The sequence below is a fragment of the Corvus brachyrhynchos genome, unplaced genomic scaffold (assembly GCF_000691975.1).
Source record: "Corvus brachyrhynchos isolate BGI_N302 unplaced genomic scaffold, ASM69197v1 scaffold62, whole genome shotgun sequence".
In the NCBI taxonomy this organism is placed as follows: Eukaryota; Metazoa; Chordata; class Aves; order Passeriformes; family Corvidae; genus Corvus; species Corvus brachyrhynchos.
The window spans coordinates 2,012,365-2,024,303 of NW_008236629.1; the positions used below are offsets into that span (position 1 = coordinate 2,012,365).

General features: G+C 40.5%; 1 protein-coding gene across 1 annotated transcript; it reads right to left on the reverse strand.

Annotated features, from left to right (window-relative positions):
• Positions 1-262: 262 nt before the first annotated feature.
• SPTY2D1 (SPT2 chromatin protein domain containing 1) lies at positions 263-6,017 on the reverse strand (the record flags this gene model as incomplete). The annotated part of the gene is given in 6 exon segments (XM_017726566.1): positions 263-492; positions 1,729-1,806; positions 1,936-2,095; positions 2,870-4,342; positions 4,345-4,431; positions 5,867-6,017. Coding segments are annotated over 6 exon segments (2,046 nt in total), but the record flags the coding sequence as incomplete, so codon positions are not given.
• Between the last annotated feature and the right edge of the window lie 5,922 nt (positions 6,018-11,939).

Genomic DNA, 11,939 nt, shown 5'->3' on the forward strand with positions numbered 1-11,939 from the left:
TCTTTCCAAGTCTCAAGAAATATCAGGGAACAAGAATGCTTTCAAGTGAATGCAAAATTGGTTTACTGGTACATGGCCCACACAGTTCCAAGTCAGTGCATAGCTAGTCAATATTTCTGCTGGCATCTTGAACTGGTTTAATCAATGGAAACATCTATTAATTTTATTCCATTTAATATGCATTAGTGCATTAATTTCTTCATAAAAAAACAACCCTGGCAAGTATTAAAAATAAATATCTTATTTAGGTCAAACTAAAGCCTTGCTTTTCAGTACTTTAATCCCTTTAAATATTCTTTTGCCCTCTAACAAGCAAATGGAAACTGAAGTAGAATAAGAGATGTATGAAGGCAGAGGGGAGCAGAAACATGAACAAAGTCAACATCGTAAGTCAGTTAACGTGTCCTCAGCTTCTTTGACTGTCTCTTGCGTTTCAATTCTTCTTCTTCCCGTCTCAATTCTTCCAAGTCTTCCTGAACACCAAGTCTCAAGCTGCCAAACAAGATTAAATCCTTTACACTGCTACTCAGGACACTTGAGGTTTTACTTCTACAAAAGCAATGCTAAAAGTACTACAGCTGATTTGAAGAATAATTTCATATCAGATGTTCTTTAGTTATAGAATGAATATAGCTTTAAGAAATCAAGATTTTTTTATCATAAGACTAGAATCAAATATTTCAAGAGAAAATATTCAAGACTTCTGTTCAAAAATAAAGATTGTGTAAAAATATTTACTAAATTTAATACATAAGGTCTTTTTTTCTCCCAAAATGCAGCTACTGAAACACATCCATTGAAAAGGTAAAACTGAATTTAACTCAAGTTTCTTATCTCCACTTCCTTTATGGTGCATGTGTAGTTAAAGTGAGTCAGGAATTCAACTCTGCAAAAGCTCACTCTAAGATGTCAACAGAGTTTGGTTAAAAGCAGTATCACTTTAAAATTCCAGTTATTTCCCCTAACTCCACTTAACAGACTATATCTTTCCATGGGCTGCAGCTATTCCGCAGGAGCCAGGAGGAATAAGGACACTGATTATAACTTCAAAGATGCAAGTTTCTAATGCTCAAGGCACCTTCTAAATAACCACATAGGAACTTCAGTTGAACAAAAGAATTTGGTAACTCCATGCATTCCAGTATTTTAACTTTCTATAAAAAACCCTTACACAGCTTTCACAAAACTTGTCCCACCACTCATTAAAAAACAAAAAGAAAATCAGTTTATGACACAAGAATTGCCCAGGCCCAAAGGCCAAAACCAATATGAAAATATCATCTTCATATTTTAAATCAGTGACTACAAAATCTTGTCAGCATACTTTTTATACTTCTACAGAAATACAGACACACACACGTGTATAGAGAAAAACAAAATTTCCAGACCTCAAACTAGCAGAATGTTGTAATGTTTGGGACAAGTTAAAGGATTTGGAATTTCAACTGAAATTTGTATTTTTAAAAAGATTTTTCGAAATTAATTAGCTTTGGTTTTTATTGGTTCTTAACAAGCCAGGTTTGTGATAGATAAGAACATACATGACTTATTTAGTGTACCCACCACTGACTGTATGAGTTCCATCTTTACTTAAGCTTTCTTATAAAAAATTGTAAGGCTTATATACCTCTGCTATAAAAAGCAGATTGGATATTTGCTAGCTTAGCCCTATGACTTCAGCAACAAACAAACTTCCCAATTTGTATCCACGTTTAAATCCATGCATACCTCCTAGCTTCTTCTTTCTGTTGCTCTCTCCAGCTGCTCTCCATATAACGTAAGGCATAATCACTTTCATCTTTGTACCTGAAAATTAAATATCAGTTTTTAACACTTAAAAAAAACCAGCTAATGAATTCATATCCCTTCTTAGGAAGAATAATTACTTGTTCTACTGCTTGTTCTGCAGTATCTTAAACTTGTCACTTTTCTTACCTTTTCCGGTCATAGCCAAATATTTCCCGAATATGTTTTGATATTTCTTCTTGAGGTTCCCCTTCATCTTCAATGAAGTCATCCATTTCAGAGTCATATTCATCATCATCATCATCATCATCTATTTGTCTCTTGTAACTAATAGGTGGTCTTCCAAGACCTAAATGATGGGAGAGAAGACAATCGTTAATAACATGAACACTACATTAATTTAACAGTACTTCTCCTTGCTATACCTTAGGCACAGCCATTTTCTGGGCTTCAAGGTGGAAAGCTTCTGGCTCAAGTTAACCAGCATTTCTCAGAAATTCAGCAAGAGGAAATACTTCCTCTGAGTTATGCTAGAGGAGATTACACATCAGTATTAGCAATGGCATCCTGAGGAAACAACTCGACAGATACCTGTTCTTTGTTCAGGGTTTTCTAGTCACTTATTCATTACACTCCACACTGCTTGCTCCTGATCAGAAATAAATTTTTAGAACTGCTTGTCACTGATAAAATAAATTTGCAAAAACACTGAAATGTAAAACTTGTGACTGATTTTTCATGTAGCCCTTCAAGCATCTGTTATTTAAGACGCTACAAAGTTTTACAGACCAACTATCAAGCAACGCTGGAAGCAAATCCTTCAATTCTGCTCCTTCTAACAGCATTCATATACCAATATCCATCACAGGCTGCTTAGTTTCCTTTCATGTGATACTTCACACCACCTGTATTTCAAGAATTATGAACATAGGTAAAAATAAATAAGAAGTTGCTATATTTAATTTTGTATCAATTATTAGACTGTTCTTATCTGAGTTTCACTTTTTTTTCCAATTCTTCTCCCTACAGGAGGACAGGGCAAGTGTGCAGCTGCATGGTTCTTAGTTGCCAGCTGGAGTTAAACCACAACAGTGAAAAAATTGGTTGTTCTAGAAATGCATACCTTGAGGATGAAGCACAGGTCTATGCCCTGGAAAAGGTCTCATTCCATTCATCTGTCCATTGCTAGGTCTTGTGACAAGGTTTTTAGAAGAAATGGTTTCTGACACGACAGTACACTTGGGTTTTACAGCTGTGCCCGGGCCACTGCCTGGTCGCACAGGTCCTGTGCTTGTGCTGATGCCCGGCCTCCCTGGTCCAGTGCCCAAGCTGCTGCCTGGTCGCTTGGCTCCTGTGCTTGGACTGACTCCTGGCCTTCCTGGTCCTGTTCCCAAGCTGCTGCCTGGTCGCCCTGGTCCTATGTTTGTGCTGCTGCCCGGCCTTCCTGATCCAGTGCCCAAGCTGCTGCCCGGTCGCTTCAGTCCCACGCCTGAGCTGCTGCCCGGTCGCCCAGGTCCTGTGCTTGAGCTGCCTGTTGGCCTTCCTGGTCCCACTCCTGAGCCACCCCCCGGTCGCCCAGGTCCTGTGCTTGAGCTGCTGCCTGGCCTCCCAGGTCCTGGGACTGAGCTGCTGCCCAGTCGCGCAGGTCCTGAGCTTAAACCACTTCCTGGCCTCCCAGGTCCCACGCCAGAACTGCTGCTTGATCGCCCCGGTCCTGCACTTGAACCGCCCCCGGGATGTCCAGGTCCTCCTTTTCCTAAGCTGCTGCCTGATCGCTTTGCATTGGAGTTGATTCCATGTTGAAGGGCTGCAGGTTTTCCTGGTTTTGCATGGGCAGACTTTTTCAGGCTGGATTCTTTAGCAGATGGCAGCCTCTGAGCCCCATTGGCCATGGGTTTTGAGGGTGGCACGTGAGAGCTTGAGCCAGACTTTTTAATACCATTGACAGGTAATTTACTATGACTGCTACCAGTAGAGCTTTTTAAGGAACCATTTTGTGAGTTTCTTTCCATTTGATCAAGTCTGGAAGAAGATGATGACCGTGGGTGTTTTTCAGTCAATGCTGGTGCTTTGGATTTCTTATCAATACCACCCATAGAAAGTGACAGACTGCTTTTAGATGTGGAATGTTTATCTACTGAACTTTTATTAAGTTTTGCATTTACAGATGCTTTTTGAGAAGACAGTTTTTTTGAAGAACTGGATATCCCTGCAGGCTTAATCTCCTTCTCACTTTTCTTATGCATTTCTACTTTTTTGTTTTTGCGTCCCAAGAACTCCCTCTCTCTCAATTCTTCTGCAGTTCTGGGCCTCTCTTCCACCTTTTTCACTGGTTTTATTTCCACTGGTTCATATTGTTTCTTTTCAGCAAGCCTCAATAGCTCTGCAAAGTTCAGAGGTGCTGGTGCACTTTTGGGAGGTGCCTTTGGTTTCACTGCAGCTTTGGATGGTTTCTCTTCATATTCTTCTTGCTCATGCTCAGATTCTGTCTGACTGTATTCAAGTTGCTCAGCTTCATCTTCTGTTGCATACTCAGCCTCTGGGGCTTGAGCAACATTCTCACAAGTCCTCCTCTTTTTAGCTTTCTCTTCAACATTCGTGAGGCCATGGCTCTTGCCTTTCTGTCATGTTTCAGTTCAATGCGCCTTGCCAAGAGCTGCTCTTTCTTCCTTCTTTCTTCCAGCGCTGCAAGAAAATCAGGAGAAAGTTATGCAAAAGCACTACTTTTTATTTCAATATTTTCCAAACTAAAAAACCACTTAGGACAGTAACTTTAAAGATAACTGGCTAACAGCTATCCAAAATAGTCCAGAAAGTGACTACAGGTCTGCCAACAGGGCAGGCTAACCCACCTGTATCAGCTGCTCCAACAAAGGCAAGCAATTAAGTCAAATGCTGCTATAACAAAACCCACTAAGGCTTTTTGAGGGAAGCAGCTTTCCAGGATGCTATGAAAAATATGGACAATCACTGTATAAGAAGGTACAGAATTTATGGGATCTCTGGGTAGCAGACAGAGTTCTGAGACTGAGCAAGAGAACCTTGAGACTGTACAGAACTTACTATCAAATGTTGAAGGGAGGTTGAAGAAGGGGAGGGAATAAGTATTGGGAGATAAGAATCAGAAAATAGTCTCTGTGTGTGTGTAGAGGGATATAGGGGAGAGAGAAGCAGCTGAACACAGATAAGCAAGCAGCTGGTCATTACACGTTTGATAGGGCACAGGGGTTTATCTCCACAGTCTGTCCTACATCCTTACTGTTCTGGCTTAGCTGTTTTCTGCATAAGTAATGCTCTCTACCACGTGCCTGTGATCTGCTGACAAGAGTCAGACTGAACTACCTGGTGAATGAGACATCTAAATACCAAATACTGGACAGATGAAGGAGTGGGGGCCAAATACCAGAAAGATTCAGAAAAAGTAAAAATTCCTAGAAAATGGATTGGGCTACTCATATTTTGGGTGCCTGTAAAGGTACCACGCCTTGTGTTATTCTATCATCAAACGCTGTGACAGCACAGAGTGTGCCAGCATGCCCATGCGGAATTCATGCCTAGTCTTGCTTCTGGCTGGACCTGGCAGTAGGGATAAGGAACAGACTCATGACTGGCCCAGGAGAGGAGGAATAACCTGGGCCATCCAGTCCATTGGATTTGGTTACCTTTAACACAACATTAACATCAGAAGCAATGCAGTACTAGTTTATTCCATAGACTATTTAAAGGCAATACAGAAGCGGAAAAATTGTGGCGCCGACTCTTTAAAATTCAGACTGTACCGATACACTAGACTAAGACAAAACAACAGCAACTCTTTCCATTTTTCACACAGATGAAGCTTTTCAAAGTTAAGCTGACTAAAGTTCAGATAGTTTTTTGCTCTTCACCCAAACTGCTTCTGAATCTCTAACCATAAATGCTAATGTAGCTGATTAATGTTTAACTCCTTAGGAAAGCAAGTAAACATCCCTGGTCCTTAGTTCTGGCTTTCCCTCAGAATCAGTTCTATGCATAAATTCCAGAAACAGATGTGCAGCTAGATTTCCAAGAACTTTGAATAAGGTGACAAATACCAAAGAATCCATGAAAGTCTCCCATAGGAGATATTTTGTACTTTTACCTTTTTTCCTCTTTTCTTCTTCTTGCCGTCTGAGAAAGGCTTGCACTGCTGCAGACTCTACACCCTTGACTTTGGGAACTTTTTTGGGAGGACCAACAGCTAAACTGTACCTTTTCTGCAAAGAACAAAGAAATATGTCAGAAGAGTTAAGAAATTAAGAGTTTAAAACTGAGGAGTTGCATAACAGTCCTGTACTTGGCTTAAGCCCAGAGATGATACAGAGTAAACAATGAATTGCCACTGAAGCTGAGGGTCATGCTGGATACATTTGACTCACAGCTGTACTTTCAGGCTGACTAAGGAGCAACCAGCCCCAAGTCCTCGGGATAAACTTGCAAGCTAGAAAGTGTCTGGTCCAAGGGAGTACAGGTGTCTTGAAAAATATTTTGAAAGGTTGTTTTATAACCATCAAAAGAGCAAGATAACCAAAGTCCAGAAGAAGATATCAGCAAGGACATCTCTTGTCTATACCATTGGCCAGCAGCCAACTACTTCACCCTACAAATACTGCCATCAGGATGGGCCTGATTTGAGCTCTGCCTGAGCTGCAGCTTAACTGGATGCCAGGTGACCACCTAGAGCAGGGATACCTCTCAGGGTTAGAAACTTGGTGCTCGGCCCTTACCTGAAGGTAAGGGATCCTTCCTTACCCAAGGTGGAAAGACTCCTTACTCATGACAGATGCTCAGTAGGTGACAGAGGCTGTTGCATCAGTATTATGAAATCTTACTAATCCATCCACTTCAAATTATTACAAACAGTATGGATAATTCCATTAGACGTGTACTACTGACCAAGCCTGAGACTAAGAATGGATCCAGCCACTCCTAGCTCCAAATGGAGTTTAGAAAGCAAGGAATCCACTCAGAACCTTGTGACTCAACAGGACTGTACTTTTTGCATTGCCAGTATCTGAGAATCACTCTAAACGAACTCATTAATGAATGAATTTGAACTCAACCTTCTTTTTTGTATGTTTCTTCCATTAATTGATAAGATGAACCTTGCATTAAACTTATTAAACCTCATCAAACCACTGTTAAACTTTGTTAAATTCCAGTGAATTGTCAAATCATTATTTTATCTCAAAATACATTGCTGCCTGTCTTTTGAGTGAGGTACATTCTACTCATCCACAACAGGGGCTCACTCAGCTTTTGGAGGGAATGAATAGGAAACCAGAAGCCAGGTAGGGAAACAAAATGAGTGAAATGCATTAGACTATTAAGGAATGCAATGGCTGCATTAGTAATGGAATAAAAGTACTTCAGTTTAGCCCTAGTCTTTGACCAAGAGGACCTAAAAGCAAACTACAGCCCAAGCTGCCAGTCAATTGAATTCCAGACTGCAGGTTTACAGCTCCATTTTCAGCTTGCTTGTGGATACTCATTTCAGTTTCAGGTTACCTAATTCAGCAAAAATAAATAAATCAACTCAAAAAATTTAATTACTCCAAAAGTTGGAATTGACTTCACCAGCATAATTAATAGGTTGACATATAACCAACAATACTGATTTAAGTTCCTGCTGGCAGTGATCTTAAACACAATACTGTTGTACATCAAGGAGTTAGTGATCCACACACGAGTTGACCTGAAGCAGTGCAGGCCTGCACTCCACTTACCACCTGAGATCAGTGTGACCTCAGCACTAACTGTGACAGAATACACAGCCCCCAACGGCACCTGGCACTTACAGCACTTGCACATGGTATAATTTGCCAGGAGAACTCCAGGGAGATCTTGTTGCAGCCTTTCAGTACTGAAAGGGAGCTTGTAAGAAAGATGGGGACACTTTTCAGCAGAGGCAGTAGCAATAGGACAGGGGATATTGGCTTTAAACTAAAAGAGGGTAGATTCTGACCAGGAATCGTTTGATGAGCATGGTGAAACATTGGCACAGATTGCCGAGAGGGTGTAGATTCCCCACCCCTGGAAACATTCAAGGCCAGGTTGGACAGTGCTCTGGGTGACCTGATCTGTTTAAGACTGTCCCTGCTCATTGCAGGGGAGTTGGACTAGATCACCTTTAATGGCTCCTATTCTGTGATTCTGTATCTCATTATATCCTGAGGTAAAGCTGCATGTTTTTGTGTTAACATCCTTTTCCTTGGCAGAGGAAATGATAAATTGAGCTATTAACTGCCCAGGACATACTGCAAAAGCTCTAAAGACTACAGTACTGCTCATCTGCAACACAGACAGGGTTTGCATGGCCTGAGGTCTGTCCAGCGCTGTTCAGCCTGGGGTTCCAGCAACTGAACAGATGTAAAGTTATCTACACTACCCCCTTTTTGCTTCTCTCGTATCCAATAAACATTACTTAAATCAATGTTAAGTGCCCAATTGCCTCTTACTGGGTTCTGTAAGAACCACTTGCACTAATGTGCTACACATGTTCAGACACTGCCTTTCACAAATGTACCAGATTGTGCCTGAAATGAGGAAAAAGAGAAACTTTTTTGAACTTCTTCCCACAAACAGAATACAGAAGAAAAAACAAAGCAATGAGAAAGAGACAATTGCAAAGATAAATACAATAGAAGGCAGTTAAACCCAGAAGCAGATGGAAAGCAGAATATATTTAGGAACAAAAGAAACCCAAACCTGAGGTTTGAGAGGGTGGGGGTTTTGTTTGTTTTATTTCAGAAGTAAGCCAACAGATTAAAATCTAAACCAAGATCTCCCACATGAGACATTAAGATTCTCACCAAATGAAAGAGATGTGAAAAACAGACCCAAACAAAAAAAGTATCACTGAAGAGCCACACAAGTCAGCATTTCTATAAATATCTTCCTACCCTCATAAAGCCTTATGAAACTTAACTAAAATAATTAAATAAAATATCTGGTAAGGAGACCTACATCCAAATGTTTTAGAAGCAATAATCAGGCAGGCTGGCAGCATATACCCTATAAATGTCCATATCACACAATGGAATCCTTCATTCTCATTTCTGATTAATTGATCAGCAACACATGAATAGATGCTTGGATTACTTTAATTACTAACATGCAAACCCATAAATTAGCTTGAATATACATGCACTAAGAAGCAAGGTTTGGAGGCTCATTTCTAAACTGCACCCAAAACTGGCTCCAAGAAAGTGGCTGGTATTGCAGCTGCCCTGTAGACTTCTTGAGCAGTTTCTGAAATGACCAAAGCAGAATTACAAAGACACACTACCCACATACATTGCATATTAAAACCTGCCATGACACCTCATCACATTAAAGACCTACTACAGCCAAGCTCATTTACTGAGCTTCACCTCTCTGCAAGAAGTTCACCACAATCTGAGAACCGATTTTGTTGTTTGCACCAAAAGCATTCCAAGACTTGACTGCTCAGGACACCTGAACTGTGGTGCAGCATTGTCTCTCAGCTTTTGCTCAAATGTGGCCCATGGCTCTGTGTCCCAAAGAAATCTGGCTTACTCCATTTTAACTGGAACAGACAGAGAAGCAAAGCAATCCACACATTATCAGTCAAAATCTTGTCAAACAGGTTGAAGCTAATTAGTACATTAGAAATTATTTGCAGTACTTTGTAGTATACTCATCTTAGTATAATGATGTCTGTGTAAATTATCCTACAAAATTAAACACATTATGTTTTGACATTGGTAACCTAATTTGGCAAAGCTTCATTTAATTATTCAATTTCAACTGTATCCTCAGTTCTGAAAATTCTGTTTTAAAAACTGTGTAGGACTCAAGCATCTTTTCCAACCTAAATGATTTTGTGCCTAAGGAGCACCTTTGAAAACTGCTTAACAGCAGGGACAAATGTAGATTGATCTATTCTGTTAGGAAACCTAATAAAGAATTAAAGTGATGGGGAAGCAGTTTTCAGGCTTTGTTTTGCTGCACTGTTACCAACAGTGTCCCATCCAGTAGCAGGTTTGTAAAGCAGCTTGACAGACAAGCTCTTTTCTGACTGGCCCTAACATGACAAATCACACAAAATAAGTTAAGTTTTCCCATCAGTAGCATTTCTTAATATTGACTAACAGCTGAAAACACAGCAAAACAATTCATAAATGAATACCCATTTTCTGTACTGTTGCTAATTTTGTTCACCTTCATTCAGCAATAGCATAAATTAACCTGCTGAAGTGTAGTCTTTTTAACAGCACTGAACCATACACTTTCCACAAATACTAATAAAGTGTTTTACATACAGTGCAAATGAATATGCATCAGATTGCACATAAACCAGGCAAAATAAGCCAGCACATGTCACTGTACCAGCTGCACTAGTCTGGATTTTAATAACTATTGCACAGTTGGTTAAATCAAAAGAGGAATAGAAATGTTTAGCCTTTAGGAAAGAGCAGGTCAAGCTGTTCCCAGAACACTTCACTATTCAAGTTGTAAACAGTGACTATTTGCTCTGAAGTCACTGACTTCCTACAAAATGCGGCACTTGATCCTGATAGAGTTGTAGCTGCTTTGATGTCAGCACTCAAGTACCAAATCTTGGACTGTAAAACAGAATTTATAAAATAATTGTAAACATTTTGGCACTCAAAAAGTGCCTAGACCAAATACCAGCCCCAAAGAGAAGTAACAGTAGTAGTATTGCCTTTAACAATGGTCAGTATTTACACAAGTGGCAATGCAAGAGATCAATTCTGCCGAGCCTGATTCTCAAGGAGAGCACCTGGGCAGCTCAGTTACTGCAATGGGCTTGCACATGCAATGCAAAGACAATTCCACCTGTGTTATCCACTACAGGCAACTTGCAGAGGCTCTCACAGGCTGCAGATTCTTTTATTTACTGTTTTTCACTAGCAAGTAGCAACCCCTGTATGATGTTACAACACTTTCCCTGTTCTTCCTTATCATTTGCCAAGACATGTAACTTCCAATGGGAAGTCCCTGTTTCCCCCTAAATATTCTTCAGTGTGTAACTTTCTGGGAACATCAGGAATGGTTCATCCACCACATACACCCTTGTTTGTGTCACTCCTCTCACAATGCCAGTTCCTCAGAAGGCAGCTTTCCACATTTGAAGTGGCCATTTGTGTTCACTGCCCAGGGGCCTCTGCTGTTCATTCTGAGCTGGTATTTCCAAAGCTCCTGCTACAGATTCACCACCGAGTTCCCAGCACCTGACTCTGCAGAGAGACTGTCTTAGAATACACACAGGATGACTTCTCAACTGCTGCTTTCAATATCTGGTTGTGACAAAGTAAATAGTAAAAAGTATGTTTAAATTTGCCTCCCTTCAGGTTCTAACAATCCCTACCAAGAGAAAGTTAAAATACTCTTATTGGTAAAGCCTATCAGCTCATACCATTCTCCTTTCCCAAAACCAATTCAACGGGTTCATACATTTTATTCCTAAAAAAAGCAAAAATTATTTTCTTCCAATTTTGCAACTGCTGCCACAACACTCCAGCAGAACCATTGGCTGTAAAAAAAGCAAAGATTCCTTCTATTAAATGTTGCTTCATACAGGAAAAAAACCTGAACAGATACTTCATGCTTTCCTTTTTTAGTGATATTGTGGTCCCCATTTTCATCTGCTTTTGCAAAAAAGAGACCAGGAATAAGAAAAGCTGAAAATTCTACTAGTCAGCATTTAAACCTCGACAGTCTGGAACTTTACTATCAGGTCAGTCAAGTTGAGAGTAGAAGTCCTCCTCGTCCCTGCCAACATTTCGTATTGTGTATCTTGCAGTTCCTCCTGGGGAGGCTGACGCAATCCAAAGCATTTTAGGCCCTGTTCAGAGGCACGTTTTAAGCACACAATAAATGCACACACATCAATCAATGGGAGTCTGGTCCTACAGCAGCAATCTGCACTTCACAGCCATTCCCATTATTTCACATGCAGGGCTTCTCTTGCCCGTGGGCAAACGCTCGATAATTTGCAGATTAGAATTCGATGGGCAGGCTCTGTAACCCAAGGCCCTCTGAACAAACTCTTGGGATTCTGTTAGTGTTTCACTTCACAAATACTTAATTCCTCGTGGCTATTTGGATCTGTCAGCTTCACTGAAGGCTGCCTCATATTAGTCTAACTTAAAGTGAGACCGCAGCAAGTGCTGACGTGGATGACAAGC